The sequence below is a fragment of the Terrapene carolina genome, unplaced genomic scaffold (genome assembly GCF_002925995.2).
Source record: "Terrapene carolina triunguis isolate 2854851 unplaced genomic scaffold, T_m_triunguis-2.0 Scaffold67, whole genome shotgun sequence".
Lineage (NCBI taxonomy): Eukaryota > Metazoa > Chordata > Testudines > Emydidae > Terrapene > Terrapene triunguis.
The window spans coordinates 9,142,547-9,164,745 of NW_020664418.1; the positions used below are offsets into that span (position 1 = coordinate 9,142,547).

Here is a 22,199-nt window from a genome sequence, read left to right on the forward strand (position 1 = left end):
GCAGGGGGTTGGGGTTCAGGCAGGGGGCTCAGGGCAGGGAGTTGGGGTGCAGCAGGGGATTGGGGTGCAGGCAGGGGGCTCAGGGCAGGGAGTTGGGGGGTGGGGTTCAGGCAGGGGGTTGGGGGTATAGGCAGGGGGCAGGAGGAGCCCTCTGCTCTCCTCCCCCACCCCGGCTGCAGAGACATGCCAGCCGCTTCAGGGAGCAGCGCGGGGCTCGAGGGGGGCAATCCCGCGGGTGTAGTTTGCCCACCCCAGCCTGAAGGTAGGCTGGGGGGGTGCGCGGGCCGCTTGGCGGGCCATAGGAAATAGCCCCAGGCCGTGTGTTTGAGACCCCCTGGACTAAAGAATGAATAGTAAAAACAGGTATGACTTGTAAATTTTAAGGATAGTTGCTTTGTATATTTTGACTTGTGTTTTAACATCTTGGAAAGCTTTTTGAATGCCATTATCTGTCATTAAATAACTGACCCCAATAATTTCACACAACTGTGGAAAATTTAAATTGATCTAAAGTTTAAAAATAAGCATCATTACTGTCCATTTAAATTGTATATTAAAAATAAGTGGAATAGCTTATGGGAACACAGTATTTGTAACTATATTGCTCAGATGATTGTGTAAACTTGTACTAAATGAAAAGTATCTGGTGGAGAGCGTGACTTCCACCTTTTCCCCGTAGTTCCCAAAATTGAAAGGTGTCTTGCAGATGGAGGAAAGAGTAAAACAAGTTTTTATTTTTTTTGACCATGAGGTTTGATGAGGTTCTGGAGGCCAGCGATGGCATCATGGTGGCCCGTGGTGACTTGGGTATTGAGATCCCTGCTGAAAAAGTCTTCCTAGCCCAGAAGATGATGATTGGACGTTGCAACAGGGCTGGGAAGCCCATTATCTGTGCTACTCAGGTACTTCAAATATCATTAGCTTTCTTAATCATAGTCTTTATCGTGTAACTTCTCTAGTAGTAATTGAGATTCACTATGCCCATTACTCACTTAGATATTGTTTCAAGATATCCCTATTAGAGCATGAAGATAACACACAGAGCAGAGCTGCAAAGTACAGTGGCTCAGCAGCTTTTCTGTCTTCATGAATAAGACACAAGCAAACTGAGATTTCTATACTTGCTTCTCCCAAGTTAGTCAGTAAACACCTCGTACCTCTGTTCAACCAAATAGAATAATTTGGGTGTGGGAAGAGATGCCTTCCAAACATTCTTGTGACTGGACCTCTTGCATGGGTTGGAATATATAAAAGGTTAAGCCCTAAAATATGGGGCCTAGAAACATTTCATCCAAGTGAAGAAACCTTTTATGGATTTGCCAATATCCCCTCACTTTTCTTTCCTCTTGTGTTCACTGGTCTGTCTCTGCATTTAATGGAGGCAGAAGATTAAGTTTCCGATACAGAAGTTAAATTGCATTTTATAAGGGTAGCAGGCATTAGTGATTAATAATGGACTAACTCTTTCTGTGTAAAGGAGTCCATTCTTCATTTCCTTCCTGTTATGACTTTGAAAACAATTAGAGTTGTGCAGGGTTTTATGTAAACTATTCTGCAGAAGGGATCTTGGACAGAGTATACAGGTCTGTCACATCTTACGCGCATTTAACATGTGCGATTTCAGCTTTACGCGGTCAGCAAAAACAAAAAAAAAGAGAAACATAACAATTTTAATACTGGTACCTGTAGTGCGGGCGATTCTGCCCGCCATTGAACTCAATGTAATTTTGACTATATGCGGTTTTCGCTTTACGTGCTAACCGTGGAACGGAACCCCCGCATAAGATGAGACAGACCTGTATTCAGATTTTAGCAAGTAACTCTGCTCCATTCTCTGGGCTTTGTGTCTTATGTGGAAAATCTCCAAAACTCTGCAGCAGCACTACAGCCTCAGTTGGGATTAGAGGAGATGCACAAATAAAATTTCTAAGTTGTCACTAATGGCAACTGAGATTCTCCTCTTCTTCCCCTGACACTTCTCCTTTGTGCTTCATGCTTGGAGAGTGAGCTTTAAAATGAGTTGATAGTGAATAGGTAGATTACTCTTTACTCCTGGGGGAATTCTGCACTTAAAAATTCTGTGCACAACACTTCAAAATTCTGCATATTATTTGTCAAAATAACACAATATAATCACACCAGTTTCAATTATTTTTGGTCACTTATTTCAGAATACCTGTCAGCAAGTATGTCTGTAACAATACAGACAACAAAAGATTCAGGAAATGTTTTTTGACAGATTCCTTATTAGGCATATTAATACAGAACTCTGAGTAATTAATTTAAGCTACAATATCATTTCTCGCACCCCTCAGAAGCAGTTCAAAGACTTAGGGGAGTCAGAGGTAATGGAGGAGCTGAGGGAGAGAAGTAATTGCTGGGACGGAGCCTGGGTGTGAACTTGGAGGGTTGTTGGGTATGGGTGGGAAAAGTATGGAACAGATATTTTGGGAGGAGGCGGGGAGGGATTGTTAAGGAGCTTCCCCCATGCAGACCCCAGCTGACCCCTAGCCTCTCCCATTCAGTCAGACACATCTGCCCATCCCCATGTGTCCTTGCATCCCTTGTCCACATGTGTCCCACTTCTCCATGTGGCCCTGTGCCCCCACTCAGCCACCCCTGTCACCATGTGGCCCTGCACTTCCACTCCCATTCAGCCCCTGCCCAAGTCTATCCTCCCCCACTAGCCCTTATGAGCCCTTGTTTGACTCCCCAGCAGCCCTATGCTGTCTGTGTCCCCTGTCTCCTGACCTGGCCCAACAGGCACTGTGAAGATGGTAGGCTCTTTCTCTTTCCTAGTTGGCTGGGAGCTGCTACTCTCTTCTAGCACCACAGCGCCTCTGGTGGGGGGAAAGGCAGAGCAGCAGCAACTTTCCAGCTGAAGCTTTTTTCTGTGCAAAAAATTAAAAATATGCACAGCTCATTAATTATGCCTGTGCACAGTGGCGCAGAATTCCCACAGGATTAACTCTTGCAGGTGTTTTATAAGCAGCCCTCTGGTACTGGAAGGATCATCTTCCTGGTATCTCTGCAGCTGGTGTTTCAAGAATAGCCTGGTTTCCATTAGTAGGATATTTTAAAGGACCATATGCTCTGGACACTAGCCAGTTGGGCCTCTTGGTGTTTACTACAGTGCACGCCGACTCCTGGCACTGTCCAATTGAGACCTCCTCACTGGAAGAGTCCCTAGGTTTAAGTCACAGGTGGAGCAGTAAGTGGGGGAGACTGGGAGAAAGACCAAGACAAAACTATATTGTGGGGACTGAAAGGTGGGAAAAGATGGTGCAGAAGGGATGAAGGAGAACATAAGTTTGTTTGTTTTTTGTGTTTTTTAAAGCTACCCTTAACTTTCCACCTGCAGCCTCGCTAGCAAAGTGCTAAGATGCTATTTTGGCTGCAGTTTGTGGGCACTTCAGCCGCAACTTGCTTTCTAAACTAGTGTCTGTTAATTCTGCTTCACATATTCCTCTTCATAAAGAGTCAAAATAAACTGCTGAGAGGGCAGCTAAGCTTTTTTGGGGGGGGGAGCACTGTCTGAATAGTCGGCAAACCTTAAGTTTAAACTACCCAGTTCAAAATAGAGAAGGTGGTGTACAACCTTTCCACCACTACTTTACTAAATGACTGCATAAAGGAAACGTCCTATAAACCTGAACAGTCTCACTTTTTAAAGGGAAGTGTGCAACTAATGAGCCAGACTGTAATAGCAACAAGCCACAACAGTGTGCATTAGTTGGCTATTGATGTATTAATTGCTCTGATACATGCCTGGTTGTGGATTATATTATATGAACCTAAACCTCTCACATCCCCATATTCAGCTCTTACCTTGCTGCTGATCAACTGGTGGTTGAATATTAATGGTACACAGCTGCCTTAAGTAAATGCCAATTGTAGCATCAATTAATTTTTATAATTCTTATGTAGCAGGTTCCTTGATGAAATCTGCTGTAATGGTCTGAGAGTTCTGTCGTAAGGTTTGGCATAACAGTATTCAAACTTCATACTTCAATATGTCATCAGCTCTGTTTCCATGCATGACACTGTTGTTCTAGTGGCTTGACAAAGCATACTTGCTACAAATAATCTAATCAGACTTACTGATACTTAACTTTGTGCTGTACCCTACGGTATAAAATGCTTTAAAATGCATTCCAGTGCTTACATAGGTGTACTAGAAAAGTAGTTGGTCTCTTCCATAGTGGGGTGTTAATTTGCTCAACCTGACTTCTCCTCTTCCAGATGTTGGAGAGTATGATTAAGAAACCTCGCCCAACCCGTGCTGAGGGCAGTGACGTAGCTAATGCTGTCTTGGATGGAGCGGACTGCATCATGCTGTCTGGGGAGACTGCCAAAGGAGACTACCCTCTTGAGGCTGTCCGCATGCAGCACGCTGTGAGTAATGCCTTTGCTTTAAAGGGTAAAATTACATAGTCCAAAGTGGAACCTTTCCAAAGAGGTAAAGGTAACATATATCCCACTTCCTGCTTCCTCACTCCATCCAGATGTCTGGTTGTCCTAATGCATTCAGAGTCAAGTAGCTATACCTAGCAGTTCTATAATGGCAGCTCCTTGTCCATGCTCCCACTAACCCTTACTTTTTGAAAAAGTAAGTCTGTTCTCCCTTCTATTATTTCTTCCCCCCCCCCCCCCCCATTCATCTTCTTAACCTACACTTACATAGAGCATGGACTTGTAAGCCCACTAGACCCTGACCAGGAGCAGATCAGTGTGGTGCTGCCCTCTGCCACTAGATCCTTTATGAGAAATGATTTCCTTTATATGCCAGACATGCAAATGTCACTTGCCATGTGTTTTGTACTCATCACTTAGAGACAGAGCCAAGAGTTGAAGTGCAATGCTGAGATGTCTACTTCACAGTGGACTATAAGAAACCCTAACTTATGTTTATATGCCGAGGTTGAGCTTTCTTCCTTGTTATCCTGGTGTTGATTCCCTTGAGTCCTCTGCTCTAAACTCTAATCTCTAACTCCACTTTTGACACCTTCTGTGCTGCGGAGTTGCGCCAAGGATCACTTTGACCTTGATTGAGCTCAACTCCATATACTGAAAAAGAATTCAAATTTAAATAAATGAACTTGTGTGGTGAGGGAGTGGGATGGTTTAATGGGGTGCTTGTTCCAGGTTTACTGTCCTGTTGCATTCAACAGCTCTGCATTTGTCTACTGTTTATGGGGATGTTTCTTGCATGATGACTGACAGGACTTATTTTTTTTACATGTTTAAACTGCCAGAAACCTCTCTGCTCTGCTTTGAGTTCACCCAGCTCATCTTCCCATTAATTTAAGTTTAATGCTAAGTGTCTAGAAGTACTGATAATCTCCGGGTAACTGCTGGGAATTACAGCATTGACAATGCACCAGTTTGTCAGTTGCAGTTCAGGTTATATAGATTAATAAACATAGCTACTATATGTGCATTTACAATTCCTTACATAAGTATACTTTCTTCTCACTGTTAACCGTATTTGGTCTACATTCACTGGAACTTTTGTACACTTAAGGAACAGATGATGAAACCAGATTGGTGTGGGCCAGTGATCTTAAAGCATGTGATCGCTCTGCACTGTAAACTATTCACTAACTGCCTGCCTAAAGCTTCTCCTACTAGGAAATCTTGAGGGTTGACCCTGATATCTAAATCTGGAAACTTGCTGCAGTAAGACTTAATTTCAGAAATGAACTCTTGTGATCCAGTTTAGTTTCAGATAATCTAGTTTGACTAGCAGAAGTTCTTTAGATCTGGCCACTAGATAGTACATGGGTACTGGTGGTCTCAAGTGTTTGACCTTCCTTATTTTTTTAGTTACTGTAGGTACATCAAAGGACATGGTCAACAGATTCATACAAATCATTCTAGGACTGATTTTTTTTTTTCTTTTTTTTTTTTCCACACAAGGCAAAATACTGCCTTTTTTAATGGATGGTGGCTTTCAGTGATGCAGTCTTGAACTTCCATATTGTAGCTCATCATACCTATACTGCATTTATGCTAGGTTCTTAACTACCAGGTTAAGTTCTGAACACTTGGTTTCATAGTGGCAAAACATATTGGAGAATTGAACCTCCAAGCATGAGGGGAAAATAAACCAGTGCACGCAGCTAAGAAGGTGAAACTGAAGCTTCTGATGTAATGCAAAATGGATGTGCCTACTGGCTTTGATGGTTATGATTCTGAAGGTTTTGGCCCCACCTTTTCTTAAACTTGGGCTATCCCCAAATCAGACCCAGCATGTGGAGGCATTTAGTACCGCTGCAACATTACTAGGAGTAGCTAAACACTTGCGTGTTTTTTCCTAAAGTGAATGCTATTAGAATGGGCCGAGTTACAGCCTCGGAGCACCAGCAACTTCTGCTTACCTCTTTTACTATGACACAATGAGTAGTTAATATCTGCACACATGGAATAAGGCTTGTCTGCACAAAGGTGCACGAAATCCCCAGGCTCAGCCGAGGGCAGTTTAAAACACTGAGGCTTTCTGTTGCCTTTGGGAGGGGGGGAAAAAATCTCACTAAGCTCTGTAGAGCATCTCGGGTCAAAACCTCAGATTATGGAATCTGGCTGCTGTGAGGCTCAGTTTCTCCACCTTTCCAGACTAAGCCATGTAAAATGGCAGTGTGACCGCTTACCACCATTGCAAGTACTGACCACAGTAAAACTAACTGAAAGGAGCTGCTCTTCTTTCTAGAAGAAAACAATTTATCCTAAACCTTAGCAGGGGGTAAAGAATCTGATACGACAGTGACTGAGCACTATAGAAATGTCTACACAGTTCAGACAAATTCAGGTTCCCCTAGCACTTATGCAGTCTCATTACCTGCAGCTCCATTTACCAGAACTGCACTTCCTAGAAGGAGGGTCTTAATACTGGGTTGCTAAGTTGTTTTTTTGTCACTTGTAGAGCACAATTTTTCCCCTTTCCAGGAGCATGAGGGTTTTACATGCAGTGTATGGTGACTGCATAATCCTCCTGGGTTGCTCCTGCTTTCTTCCCGGCTAAGTGTTTGCCAGTGGTAAGACTGCCCAATTCCAGTGACATCAAAATGAGCATGGACCACTTTTATTGATGCTTTCTTGGTCTAAAAATCAAGTCAGCTGATGAGAGTAGTAGGACCCTTATGTTCCTGCTTTCCAGCTTCTGTTATGAAAAATGTTTTACACATTTCAGCATCTTCTATAAATGTGAAGCAATACTTTGCTCAGACTCTAGTCCTTTATACAAGTTTACTTTTTTGTATTGCTACTCTGTATTGCCAAAACTTTGTTACAAAATACTCCAGCAGCAAAACTGGATGCTTAGCTAATGGACGTAGGCTCAAAGATCACTGACCGCTGCTACCTGTATACATAAGACAGTATTTCCATGAAACATCAGCTCAGTGGTTAGGGAGTATGGATCAAACTGGTTCTTCACACCTACACTGAAAACAATGAGATGCTATAGCTAGGTGCTCTTCCTCCCCATAGCTTCTAGGAATGTTTATGGTGTTTCAGACCCTAGAAGTACTTTTATGTACTAATCTAAAAATTTATCCTTTAGGAATGGGGGAGAAAGCTTCTGTTTAAACTTGGTGCCAGAAGTTTCTCCAGTACACTTGATATGTCCTTTCTACACCCAGTGAATCTCTCTGACCTGACAGATGTGTTGGTAGAATGTAATAATCACCACTTGGTGACAACTCTCTAATTTCTATTGGATAAGTAAAATTAACTATAGTGGTAATCCTAATGTCCCCAAAAGATGAGGCACAGTACTCTAGGAGTTCAGTAGCAAGTTTCCAGATGTTGGACAGGATACCTCTTCCTGGGAAGGAAGCAGCTCCCAAAACTTTCATTGGTCCTGTCAGTTTAAAAAGTTGACAGCTAATTTTGATCAGTGGGAAAAACAAGTCTTGAAACTCTGTCCTTGCCAATTTGTCCGAAGAGCTCAATGAAATTCAAAGAAAGTAGGGCTATGTCTATACTGCCCTGCAGTTTGGACTACAGGGGAGTTAATAGCACACACCAAAGTGCTTTGCAGTAACTCTTCCATGGTATGCAGTGAGTGCATACTAAGATTCCTAGTTCACATTAATGTAATCCATTGCCCAAACAGAAGGGCAGTGTAGACAAATCCTAAGGGCAGGTCTACTCTACAGACTTACATTGACGAAGCTGCAGCACATCTGCTGAAGATACTCTAAGCCAACAGAGCTCTCTCCCGTTGGCTTAATAGTGACCGCTTCTCACAGAGGTAGAGGGAGAATTTCTGCTGCTGACATGGTGCTGTCTACACAGAGGGTTATGGTCTGTATAACTATGTCACTCAAGGGTATGGATTTCTTTCACACCTCTAAGTAATGTAGCTATACCAAAGTAAATATGTAGTTTAGACTAAGGGCTTGTCTACACTGGCAATTTACAGCGCTGCAAGTTTCAGCGCTGTAAAGCGCCAGTGTAAACAGTGCACCAGCACTGGTAGCTATGCCCCTCATGGAGGTGGGTTTTTTTGGGGGTTTCTTTGTTTTGTTTTTTAGAGTGCTGGGAGAGCTCTCTGCCATGACTACACAAGCCACGTTAAAGCGCTGTTACATCAGCGCTTTAGCATTGCCAATATAGACTAGCACTAAGTCTAAATGCCTTCGTACCCCACCCCACACAATTGAGGATGTGGTCACACCCTACCACAAACTTGGAGAAAGCTGGTAAACATCCCTAGTAGGGAAAATGTTAATGGATCAACATGAATGATTTGCCAGGGACCTTTGGGAGGGACTAACTTAAAAAAGGGAGGAGGGGGTGAGTTAATCTATAAAAACCTCTTATATAGCAGGGAGCCTTTTGGTAAACTCAAGCTTATGCTGAATGTTGCCCAAAGCTGCCTGCCTTTGATTCAAGAAATGAAGATATACCGTAGGCTCCTGGTTTCCATGTTTGGAGTATGCTATATGAGGTGGAACCTTACTTTATCCCCCTTTTTATCTAACAAGTTTAAACCCAATGTAATGAAAACTTGCAGCTAATACTGTGGCTTTTATTGCATTTAATTTGCATTATAATGTAATCTAGGTCAGTGGTTCTCAACCAGGGGTCTGTGGCACACTTGGGACCATGAGCAAGTTTCAGGTGGTCCACCAAGCAGGGCTGGCATTAGACCTGCTCGGGCCCAGGGCAGAAGCCGAAGCCCACATCACCTGGGGCTGAAGCCCGGGCTCTAAGTCCCACCACTCAGGGCTGAAGCTGAAGCCTGAGCAACTTGGCTTCGCAAGGCCCCCTGTGGCATGAGGCACCGGGCAATTGCCCTGCTTCCTACCTCCTAACACTGGCCTTGGCTTTTATATGCAGAAAAACAGTTGTGGCACAGGTGGGCCATGGAGTTTTCATAGCATGTTGGAGCCTCAGAAAGAAAAAGGTTGAGAACCCCTGATTTAGGTGTCTCAGTCTGAATTATTGTTACAAAGGATCTTGTGGCTGGAGACTGGGACTCAGGATTTCCACATCCTCTGGGATATCTAGACAAGCCACTTAACTTATAACTTAGATGAAAAAAATTATAAGATGAGGATAACGGTGACAATTCATTAACATTTGTAAAGTGCTTGTCCTCACCTGGAAAGTGCCATAGAGTGAAGTGTATCTATTTAGATGGATTTAGTCTGTCTAAAGCCTCAATTTTTCTTGCTTGCTATAAATGACTTCAGCTAGTCCTCTTGAAGAGATTATCAACTTTTCGGCATGCTTTTCTAGTAAACTCTGCAAGCCTTCTTTATATGGTTGTGAAGGACTAGCATTGCCTAGTCAGACAAGAATTCTTGTCTTAAATGCTTTCTCTTAAGCATACTTACTGACCTGTATAAGATTCCTAGATTATTGTACAAACTCACTTGGAATATCCATGGACTGTCTGTAAACTGGATGTGGAAGCTTCTCATGACACCTTCATTCTATGAATAAAAACTAGAAGTATCTTCTGTAGTTGTACACTTGACTAAGTTGAGTACGTACAAACATTAAATGAGGGTTTCTGTACTCTACCTTTTTTTTTAGAGAAAACAACCATATAAGGAAGACTTGTTTCTATACTGTAAACAGTATTACTAAAGGGTAGGGTGGTGCAACTGTAAAGATTAAGTTTCTTGGCTCTTCTCTAAGTAACAGCCAAACCATAAAATGAGCCCACCTTCTTTGCTTATAAAGAATGAGATGGAAGATGGTGGCATTGTTCACAATTGGACTGTTCTTGTATAAAAGATTATTCTAACAGTGCTCTGGGCCATTAGAAGGTGGGGGTGAACACACATGCATCCCTGAAGCAACATATACCATGCATTCTACTACTGTCTGTTCTCTGGCACACCTAAAAGTTGAGCCTGTAGAAAAATGCAGAAGCAAGACCTACAGCAAGCTGACACTTGAGGCTTGTCTACACTCTATGGGGGAGTGATTTCTAAAGTGCACTGTTGTACATTAATTGGTGCACTTAACATAGTACTGTTTAAAACAATACTACATAAAATTGCACCAAGGAGCTTAGTGTGCGCCAGCAGTGTCTGCATCAACCAGTGAATGTGCCACACATGTGCTTTAGAAATCATATCCCATAAAGTACATTACCCCACCATGTAGACATGCCCTCATCATATAATTAAATGAGCAGTTTTCGTAAGGAAGTGGGCCCCCCACCTTCCTTAGCCTAAACAAGTGCAGACAATTCAAAAAATGTAGCCTGACTTCAGGCCCTGGGGCAGCATGACTGTAAAGCTATCAAAATAATGTAGCATAAAAGGTCCCATTCTGAAAACACATGATCTGATGTACAAACTAGCTGTAGGAAATGGCACTGAATGTCCACTAGCCTTGGCACTGTTAGAATTCTAACCATGTTTGTCTGTATTAAATCTTAACCTCCGAGCCAAAGGAAGTTTCACAACCCTACCTCTAATATTCTTTGCCTGCATGACTATGACAATTAAGCAAATTAACTCAATATCACATTACTCTCTGGTGTATCTATTTCCTTCTTTCTGTCACTCCTTTCTTCTCCCTCCCTCTTACCCCGGCCTGCAGATCGCTCGCGAGGCTGAGGCCGCAATTTTTCACCGTCAGCTGTTTGAAGAACTTTTCCGCGTCACTGCTAACAACAGGGACCCTGCTGATGCCATGGCTGTAGGCGCTGTGGAGGCCTCTTTTAAGTGCTTAGCTCCAGCTCTGATAGTTCTGACCGAGTCTGGCAGGTAGGGCTCAGAGAGGGCAAGAAAGTCTTAGGCTCTAAAGATAAATAAGCGTTTTCACTCCACAGAGTGTGGGTTAGAGATGGTCTAACCGAGACAAACTTCTTGTGCTTCAGGCCATGTTTCAATGGGTAGAAACACGTTCCACTAGAACACAGTAGTACACATCCTGTGAGCAGCTCTTACAGTTCAAAACGTCAACTTGGCATACACTAGCAGAATCTGAGTTTACATCATCCTTGTAGTACAGCAGGATTGGAGGTAGGTAGAAGCAGAGCAAGAGTGCCTGGCAGTTGGGCATGGATGTGAAGAGTGTGCTGGCCAGGCAGGGTGGGGTGACTTGGCAGGTGTCACAGAATTCAGAAGAGAAACCTCTAGATATCAATTATCTAGTGGATGAATGTTTACTAAATAGCATATCCCAATTGCTAATTTGATGCACAAGCAGTATGCTTGGCTAAACAGATGACCGCCACCAGCATGGTACCATACACTAATCTGGACTTGCTAGTATAAAACGGATAGGTAAATCTTCTGAATATCAAAATAAAGGTTATGCTGTTGACATCCTGCCGGGCATGGCACCTCACCTTATCCTGTGTCACCTGAGCGCTGACTGACACGAATGTTGTATTCCCCGAATGCGTGTTGCTCTTATAGATTGCTCGCGAGGCCGAAGCCGCCATCTTTCACAGGCAATTGTTTGAGGAACTACGCCGGTTGGCCCCTCTGAACCGTGACCCTACGGAAGCCGCCGCTGTTGGCGCTGTAGAAGCTTCCTTCAAGTGCTGCAGTGGGGCTATTATCGTCCTCACCAAGTCTGGAAGGTAGGAGGTGAAAGGTTCCCTCAAGTGAAATGGACTTCAATGACCGGGGTGGGGGAAAAGGATGCCTTCAAAAGTGTGTTTTTAAGAATGAATGAAATGATAATCCTGAAGCAGCCAGAAAACCAGGCGACTTTAAAGCTAATGTCATCAGTCTGCAATACCCAGTTCCACCAAGAAGATGGACAAACATTTCAGAAATCTGTAGATATTTAGTCTAATTCAGTTCTTCAGCATTCCTCAACCATCTTGGCATCAGCACCAAGCACGTAGAATATTTTTTTTTCTGCTGATAAAATTGCATCTTTGTTGCCAATAAAGCTGGCTGGAAAACTTCGACAGGAAACAACTTTTGAAAGTTTGTTTATGGTCACTTTAACCAGAGAAATCTTGGATTGACAGTAGGTCAGAAGTTCACTGGATGCAGAATCGAGCTTTTTGAATAAGGCAGTACCTTTCAGCCCACATTTCCAGCTGGGTTGACTACAGTGCCAGCAAAAGTAAAGACCTGCCTGACATGGCATCACTGGCTAAACCATTATTAGACTATCGAATCCTCCTGTCTTCTAGTCCTGTGACCATACAGCAGACTTCAAGCACAGGACTACTGGGCCTGGCTTAAAGAAAAAAAAAAAACTGATGGCCCTCTAGATGGGCATTATGAAGTCTCACCCTGAATCTGGACCCAGCAAGTAGTAGCATAGCAGATGTCGTCTAAACATACTCAGCAAATATTCTGCGTCAAGAACTGGGCCAGTTGTGAATTCTTTTCTTTAAGGAAATTTTCAAGCTAGTGCTTGCTTTATTTCTGCAGAACAGGGAATAGCTGTAAGCATGAGAGTTTGCGTCCTTCTTGTACTTGTGCTTCCAATGTTTCTGTGTAAAGGGTTCCAGTCAGCCTTACACTTGACCTTTCTGAAGAGATCTGACCTTTGATATTTGAATATTTTTAGCTCTGGATTCTGTTACATCCTCTGAATACCTGGGTCTCCTTGAGCCACTGGAAGGCTTCTCTCACAGTAGAAAGGTTTTTGTGAGAGTGGCTGGGTTGATGAAACTGGCACTGCTGTCTTGTAAGCAACAAACTTTGACTGGAAATCTTTAGTATGAAGCAGCTTTGCTGAAGTTTGATTCACGAGAACTGGACCATGAGAATCTAGTTGAAACACAATTGTGCACCATATAATCCTGTTCTCTACTACATGTTGAGCAGTAAAATATAACTATAGATATCATGGCCTTTTTCAGTTCCTGACAGATTCTGCTTAATCCCTGAGCACACACTGCCTTCCAGAATTTAACTTCCCTCCCAGTAGAAAGGGGTGGCACCTGTACCACTGCTCCAGCTTCTGCTGCTAGAGACTATGAATAAAGACCATTTGTGCCTACCATCCCATAGTTACTAGATGTCCCACATAAATATTTCAACTTTTTACCATATTTGCTTCCAGATCTTTGCATAAAAACAAAGTTGTGCAACAGATCATAGCAGGATAGGCCTATTACGTTATCTGTATTCATCTTTAAGCAGGTGAAAAGGGGATTGCTCCATATGTATCTGACCTGAGCTGTGTTTGAATCAGTTTTTTAAAAAAACCTTAGAGGTCCCTAGGTTTTTCCCTACAGTTTCCCTCTAACAGTGGCGTGGCTCCCAGTGATTGCCTTGAAAATAGCCTGCTCTAGCAAGTCTCCTGTTAACACTTCAGTGACTGTGCACAAGGTATGATGCAGCAGAAGTCATTCCTTCTACCTGCCCCTCTCTTCCCCCCCCTCCCTCCCCCCCCCCCCCACCCCCCCCTCCTTTTCTACCCCCCCCCACCCCCCCCCCCCCCCCCCCCCCCCCCACCCCCCCCCCCCCCCCCCCCCACCACACACACACACACACACACACACACACACACACACCCACCCTTCAAGGGAAAGGATTCTAGATCCCTCAGAATAATTTGATTTCTTGTGACTGCAAATTCTGCCACAACTCTCCCAGGCAAATTAGCTGAACTCTGTGGATGCTCTGGAAATCCCAATGACTCCCCAAAATGGTGGTGTTTTTTTGCAACAATGCATGCCTTCTCCCACACCAGGGACTGAATATTGCCTTTGCCAGCCATGGGAGCAAGAGACTCCACCTAACCCTATGATCAGATATGCTTAAATGAAAACTAGACAGAAACCGGCAAGCAAACCCCACCCTCCTGTCTGGCAAGCTGTCACCACTACTTACATCCCCTTGCACAGTTTATTTGCAGTGATTTTTTTTTTTTTTAAACTTAAGGTTTCTTCCTTGTCAACCTTAATAGCATAGTGGTGATATTTGGAAGATTTTAGTTCCTTTCTCCTGCCCTTGAAAAGAGGAGCACTCAGGCCAAACCTTCACTGTTTTGCTCTGAAGAGAACAGGATCCATGCATGCTGCCTGAAGTGCCAAAGGGTCAAAACCACATGACTGACACAACAGAAGGGCAGCAAAATAAGTCTCACAATATCTGCCCACTTTGACATTACTGCCAACAGAACTACAAGGCCCAGTGCTGGAAACATCCACCTTAAGTGTAGAGTGAAGTTTCCTAAACTCTTTTGTTTAAAAAAAAAAAAAAAAACTGAAGTGGGGTGACAACAAGTTTGGGGAGAAGAGGGAAGAAACTCCCCACTCCAACAGTTTGCTATGCCCTAAAGCAAGACAGATGGTGTGGACCTGAGGCAGTCCTTCCAGGAAAGGATGCTGTGTAGCATGTTCTCTGTTCTTGTAAGTCGGGGGAATGAGGACCAGCCTGGCCTTCAAACTAAACTTGATGTAAACCTTGACTCTCTTGCATGGATTTTTATTGCAAGTAGTCTTCCCGGCCAATCTGTGCAAAATACCCGAGCAGTGTTTACTATTAGCTGTGTCCATGCCACTCAGTCTCCACATAAGTGGAGATAGCACCTACTTATAAGAAGAGCCATGATCTCTCTGATCTTGTCTTCTGTACACCACACTTGCTGTGAACAATTGAAGTTTCTCAAGCTTTTGTTGAGCTGCCATATATGGGATGCTTTTGGAGGTTAATCCTACCTTCCATTTTGTTCTCCCTCCTATCAGATCTGCTCACCTGGTGTCCAGGTTCCGTCCCCGTGCTCCCATCATTGCTGTGACTCGTAATGGACAGACAGCACGCCAGGCCCATCTGTACCGTGGCATTTTCCCTGTGTTGTGCAAAGAACCCACCCTTGATGCATGGGCTGAGGATGTGGATCTCAGAGTTAACCTGGGCATGAATGTTGGTGAGTTATGTTGCTTTATCTTTACTCTGGTCAGGTAACTGATAGCTTATGGAAGAACTACCCCTTCAAAAGCATCTAGTTTGGGGCATCTTTTGCCTTCTTGCAGTGCCTTAAGGCTGTTAATGAGAAGAAATACTGCTTGTGACAAATGAATGGGCCGCCTACAATCACACCACCTTATCCAGATCTGGTACTCAGACTGATAACTTCATATTAAAAACTGCTCCCCCTTCACAACAGGCCTTGATTTTTTAATAGCTCTAATGGAAAGCTGTACAGACAAATGCTTACTGGTCTGTCTGAGTGGCCACCTTTATTTGCCTTTTTTTTTTAAAAACCAAACCAACCTAGGGCTAAGGTAAAGGGTAGCTCCTCCCACTGTTACAGTGCACTTTGCATTAACTGACAAAGGCCCAACACCAAAGTTCAAAATGGGCCATATGAACTGGAATCTCATCTAGTGGCAGCACCTGTAGCTGAGTTTAAGGTCTCCAGAAGGAATAAATGGTGTAGGAGAGAGGTGAGGTGTCCTGTCTCTTTCCAGGGTGGATCAAACCATGATTGTTGAAGTGCTCTTATTGCTAGGACAGCTGAGGGAAACTTGAGTCCCTCAGCCTGGTGTAATGATGCCATCTTGTGGCATGAGGGAGTATGTGAACAAGAACTAGGTGAAGCCCTTGGAATGTAAAGAGCAGCTACTAGGGCTAAATGAGGTCCAAGAGCGTTACTAAATCCATGTGGTAGCTCTGGTAGCCCCCTCTATATTACATTTGGACTTACAAGAAGGCAATGGTATTCCTGGTCTCTGGATGCAGACTTGTTGTGGTAGACATCCTAAAACCTAGTGATACTGAGTCTACTGGACATTATGGCATCTAATAGAACTGTTGGCATGAACTTGGTTTGCAGATATTCACAAATCTTTCTCTTCCAGGCAAAGCACGTGGCTTCTTCAAGACTGGCGATCTTGTCATTGTACTTACAGGATGGCGCCCTGGGTCCGGCTACACCAACACCATGCGTGTGGTGCCAGTTCCATGAACACCAACTCTCAAACTCTCCCCAGCAACACCTTCCCTCTTCCCCCTTCCCCCACTTTCTTCTCCTCTGCTCTACCCCCTTGCATTAGGCTGGCAATTGCTTGCAATGTTATCCGTGTGTAGAGTGGATATAGGTTGCTAAACACCACCAAATGCAGCAGCGGGGGAAGGAGGACCTTTAAGTCACTCTAAAAGAATACTTGAAATGTTTTAGTTTTTGAAAAGTAAATGGCCTTTTTCCCCTAAGGTGATTCTGCCCTGAAGTAGTTGGGAGTTGCTGTATGAAATTCCTGCATGGTGACTGAACTTGTGCTGCTCATCCCCCCCTTTGTAGACTGGATACTACCTTAAGGGTGAATACTATGCCTTTCCCTGCACCTTTCTCAGGAGTGCAGGGGAAGGAGGCAATAACAAGGTGATCGTCTGAGTTCCAGTGTTAACACTCTGCAACAGGCGGAGTACAGCTCTGTACCCTGTAGGTTCAGATAATCAACGGCTTAATTTAATGCCTCCCTTCTCTGCCATGTCCTCCTAATTACTCCCACTCTGCAAACTTGTACTCTGTCACCAATGCACTCCAGTTTAGGAGCTGTGGTAGATTAAGTCAGGGTCTATGTAGCCACACTTGCAGTATGTAAACTAGTCTTCTTGTCTCCCCCTCCAGATTTATAGTGGCTCGTTGCACTCCATAATTTTAACTCCACTACAGATACATTAGGTATCTAACACACCAATGAATGTTGATGAAAGATTAAGATGTGCTTAACCCTTTAAGTCCTAAAATAGCAACTTCCATGAGACATACTACTGGGTATCCCCCTCCCAGTGCAAATGGAGAGAACGACTCCAGGATTCCAGTATACCTGGAAAACAGTGATCGAAACCTCCAGCACTGACCAAAGTCTAAGATGCAATTCAGGCCTGGGTTCCTTCTAAGTCACTTAGTTTGTCATTTATGGGCAGCAGGGAGAAATAGAACAAGGATAAAACAGGGGTTTTGCCTTTAAAGGGTTGAGTGCTGCATTTCCACTTCCTGTGCTGCTGAGAGCTCCTTTTGCTCCTACTGCAGTGTTGCATATCTGTCTGTCTGAGTTGAGTAGTCCTGTTTCCTGAGAGCGTTCTCCTATGTTGTAAATCTGGACAAGTTATTTACTGTAACAGGTGTATTGGGTTGTAGAGCACAACTATGTGCATCAATAAAAAAAAGCTGAAGCACCCATCAGACTTCTGTTCTTGCTTGGTTTTTCCATTGGCAAGGTGGGAGTCCTTTGCGAAGAAAGTGACTAAGCCAACCAACTGAAACACGTCAATGCTTACAAACGATGTCTGAACACTAAAGGAGGAAAAATCTATTTTCCGTATTAGTTGAAAGCTATTTTATCCTTGGTTGTGGAAGGAATCCTCAATACTGTAGTTGGTTTGCAGCTAGCCCTCAGATGTACCGAATCTATTGCAACTTCAGACATAGCTTTCTCTTGTGCAGACATAAAGATGACTTTATGCTACTTCACTTACCAGCTACATAACTTCCTAATTCAGTGTGGTAACTAGAGCAAAGCTGCTGTCATCTACCCACCAATTTGCATCACAATGTAGCTGGATGCTACACATGTGGTAACTCTTACTCCTGTTTCTAAAACTTTCTAGTGCGAGTCTTCCAAGTACCACATGTCTTGATATGGGAATGAGTCTTGCTCTGTGGGCTTCTGCTGTTCTGTCCTAACAAAACAAGGGCTGCCAAATTTTAAAAATAGTACATCAGAATGTAGCAATTGGTATCTAGTAATCTAGACTTCTGTTTCATTGTTCAGAAGCACCATTTGATACAAAACCCAAACCTGCTGCTACTCAAGTCGCACTTTATTTGCCAGGGCTAAATGTGTTTGAGGGAGGAGGGGAGCATGGAAAAAGACTCAGGAGCCTTGCAGGGAAAACACGGCTAAATAGTCTCTACATCAGTGGTTCTCAGCCGGGGGGTACACAAGTCTTCCAAAGGGTACATCAACTCAGCTAGATATTTGCCTAGTTTTACAACAGGCTACATAAAAAACAATAGCGAAGTCAGTTCAAACTAAAATTTCGTACAGACAATGACTTGTTTATACTGCTCTATATACTACGCACTGAAATGTAATTACAATATTTGTATTCCAATTGATTTATTTTATAATGATATGGTAAAAATGAGAAAGTGAGCACTTATTCAGTAATGTGCTGTGACACTTCTGTATTTTGTCTGATCTTGTAAGCAAGTAGTTTAATTGAGGTGAAACTTGGGGGTACATAAGACAAATCAGATTCCTGAAAGGGGTAAATAAGATGGGTGAACTAGAGTGCCTCCTGATAAAGGAGGATATTGATATAATAGGCATCACAGAAAGCTGGTGGACTGAGGACAATCAATGGAACACAATCATTCCGGGGTACAAAATATATCGGAAGGACAGAACAGGTTTTTGGGGGGGGGAGGGGAGAGAGAAGTGGCACTATATGTGAAAGAAAATGTGGAATCAAATGAAGTAAAAATCTTAAGTGAATCCACATGTTCCATAGAATCTCTATGGATAGTAATTTCCTGGTCGAATAAGAATACAACATTAGCGATCTATTATCGACCACCTGACCAGGACAGTGATAGTGATGATGAAATGCTAAGGGAAATTAGAGAGGCTATCAAAATTAAGAACTCAATAATAGTGGGGGATTTCAATTATCCCCATATTGACTGGGAACACGTCACCTCAGGATGAAATGCAGAGACAAAATTTCTCGATACTTTAAATGACTGCTTCTTGGAGCAGCTGGTACGGGAACCCACAAGGGGAGAGGCAACTCTCAATTTAGTCCTGCGTGGAGCACGGGAGCTGGTCCAAGAGGTAACTATAACAGGACCACTTGGAAGTAGTGACCATAATATAACATTTTAACATCCCTGTGGTGGGAAGAACATCTCAACAGCCCAACACTGGCATTTAATTTCAGAAAGGGGACCTATGCAAAAATGAGGGGGTTAGTTAAATGGAAATTAAAAGGTTCAGTGACCCCCGCAAGCTGCATGGATGCATTTCAAAGACACCATAATAGAGGTTCAACTTAGATGTAATACCCCCAAATTAAAAAACGCAATAAAAACTAAAGAAGAGCCACCGTGGCTTAACTATGTAAAAGAAGCAGTGAGAGATAAAAAGGCATCTTTTAAAAAGTGGAAGTCCAGTCCTAGCGAGGTAAATAGAAAGGAGCATAAACACTGCCAAATTAAGTGTAAAAATGTAATAAGAAAAGCCAAAGAGGAGTTTGAAGAACAGCTAGCCAAAAACTCAAAAGGTAATAAAATGTTTTTTAAGTACATCAGAAGCAGGAAGCCTGCTAAACAACCAGTGGGGCCCCTGGACAATCGAGATACAAACGGAGCGCTTAAAGACGATAAAGTCATTGCGGAGAAACTAAATGGATTCTTTGCTTCAGTCTTCACGGCTGAGGATGTTAGGGAGAATCCCAAACCTGAGCTGGCTTTTGTAGGTGACAAATCTGAGGAATTGTCACAGATTGAAGTGTCACTAGAGATTTTGAAATTAATTGATCAACTTAACAGTAACAAGTCACTGGGACCAGATGGCATTCACCCAAGAGTTCTGAAAGAACTCAAATGTAAAGTTGCGGAACTATTAACTATAGTTTGTAACCTGTCCTTTAAATCGGCTTCTGTACCCAATGACTGGAAGATAGGTAATGTAACGCCAATATATGAAAAGGGCTCTAGAGGTGATCCCGGCAATTACAATTAAGTCTAACGTCAGTACTGGGCAAATTAGTTGAAACAATAGTAAAGAATAAAATTTAGACACATAGAAGAACATAAGTTGTTGGGCAAAAGTCAACATGGTTTCTGTAAAGGGAAATCGTGTCTTACTAATCTATTAGAGTTCTTTGAAGGTGTCAACAAACATGTGGACAAGAGGGATCCAGTGGACATTGTGTACCTAGATTTCCAGAAAGTCTTTGACAAGGTCCCTCACCAAAGGCTCTTACGTAAATTAAGTTGTCATGGGATAAAAGGGAAGGTCCTTTCAAGGATTGAGAACTGGTTAAAAGACAGGGAACAAAGGGTAGGAATAAATGGTAAATTCTCAGAATGGAGAGGGGTAACTAGTGGTGTTCCCCAAGGGTCAGTTCTAGGACCAATCCTATTCAACTTATTCATAAATGATCTGGAGAAAGGGGTAAAAAGTGAGGTGGCAAAGTTTGCAGATGATACTAAACTGCTCAAGATAGTTAAGACCAAAGCAGACTGTGAAGAACTTCAAAAAATCTCACAAAACTAAGCGATTGGGCAACAAAATGGCAAATGAAATTTAATGTGGATAAATGTAAAGTAGTGCACATTGGAAAAAATAACCCCAACTATACATACAATATGATGGGGGCTAATTTAGCTACAACGAATCAGGAAAAAGATCTTGGAGTCATCGTGGATCGTTCTCTGAAGATGTCCACGCAGTGTGCAGCGGCGGTCAAAAAAGCAAACAGAATTTTAGGAATCATTAAAAAGGGGATAGAGAATGAGACGGAGAGTATCTTATTGGCCTTATATAAATCCATGGTATGCCCACATCTTGAATACTGCATACAGATGTGGTCTCCTCATCTCAAAAAAGGTATATTGGCATTAGAAAAGGTTCAGAGAAGGGCAACTAAAATGATTAGGGGTTTAGAATGGGTCCCATATGATGAAGATTAAAGAGGCTAGGATTTTTCAGCTTGGAAAAAAGGAGACTAAGGGGAGATATGATAGAGGTATATAAAATCATGAGTGGTGTGGAGAAAGTGAATAAGGAAGAGTTATTTACTTGTTCCCATAATATAAGAACTAGGGGCCACCAAATGAAATTAATGGGCAGCAGGTTGAAAACAAAAGGAAGTTCTTCACACAGCGCACAGTCAACTTGTGGAACTCCTTGCCTGAGGAGGTTGTGAAGGCTAGGACTATAACCGCATTTAAAAGAGAACTGGATAAATTCATGGAGGTTAAGTCTGTTAATGGCTATTAGCCAGGATGGGTAAGGAATGGTGTCCCTAGCCTCTGTCAGAAGGTGGAGATGGATGGCAGGAGAGAGATCACTTGATCATTACCTGTTAGGTTCACTTCCTCTGGGGCACCTGGCATTGGCCACTGTCGGTAGACAGGATACTGGGCTAGATGGACCCTTTGGTCTGACCCAGTACGGCCGTTCTTATGTAGAGTAGTCTGGAAAGGTTGAGAGCCACTGATCTACACTGGTAGCTTATTCCTGGAAATGGACAGCATGGAGCTGCTTCACTTAAATCCCGCTTTCCTTCCCACCCCAGCTCTTAATAAGCTATCAACTTTGATTACTCTTCTCTGGGCAAAGATTTTGTACCGGTGACTTAATACAAGCAATATATATGGAGAACAAATTTATTTGTGTGGGTGTAGAGGGCTTAAGGACCTACAGATAAATAAGGGAAAGGGAGTAGTAGGTGTTCAGGGCCTTAATCAGACATCAAGGACCTTGCTTACAACCTATGTACCTATGGCAGAATGGAATCAATACAGCTGGTCACCATGAAAGGGTAGAGCTCTCCTGAAAGGGGGCTAGTGCCAGCTCCCACTTGGACTAGGCTAATAAAATGAATGCCTTCCTTGAACTTGGAAGCGTTCCACTCCTTAATGGTTTCCAAGTAGGGGAGAGGTGAGGGTGAACCAATTGCCTTTGGGTTTTAAGGTTCCAGATTAAGGTGATAACTGTAGATGTGCAAAACTACTTAAACAAGTGAGATGTTTCACAAACCACTAGCTGGCATAGCTGTTTTGGTATGAAG

At 43.1% G+C, this 22,199-nt stretch overlaps 1 protein-coding gene across 4 annotated transcripts in view; it reads left to right on the forward strand.

Moving 5' to 3' along the window:
* PKM (pyruvate kinase M1/2) overlaps nucleotides 1-17,580 on the forward strand; it is a 48,699-nt gene extending 31,119 nt beyond the window's left edge. For 3 of the 4 annotated variants that reach the window (XM_024213757.3, XM_024213756.3, XM_024213755.3), the window contains exons 7-11: nucleotides 752-902; nucleotides 4,243-4,395; nucleotides 11,892-12,058; nucleotides 15,137-15,318; nucleotides 16,253-17,580. In XM_024213757.3, coding sequence (XP_024069525.1) covers nucleotides 752-902; nucleotides 4,243-4,395; nucleotides 11,892-12,058; nucleotides 15,137-15,318; nucleotides 16,253-16,359 — 760 coding nt within the window. In that variant the 3' untranslated portion in view covers nucleotides 16,360-17,580. Of the gene's footprint in view, nucleotides 1-751; nucleotides 903-4,242; nucleotides 4,396-11,067; nucleotides 11,235-11,891; nucleotides 12,059-15,136; nucleotides 15,319-16,252 lie in introns of all 4 variants that reach the window. The other variant, XM_024213758.3, reaches the window with a different exon arrangement.
* Nucleotides 17,581-22,199: the final 4,619 nt, after the last annotated feature.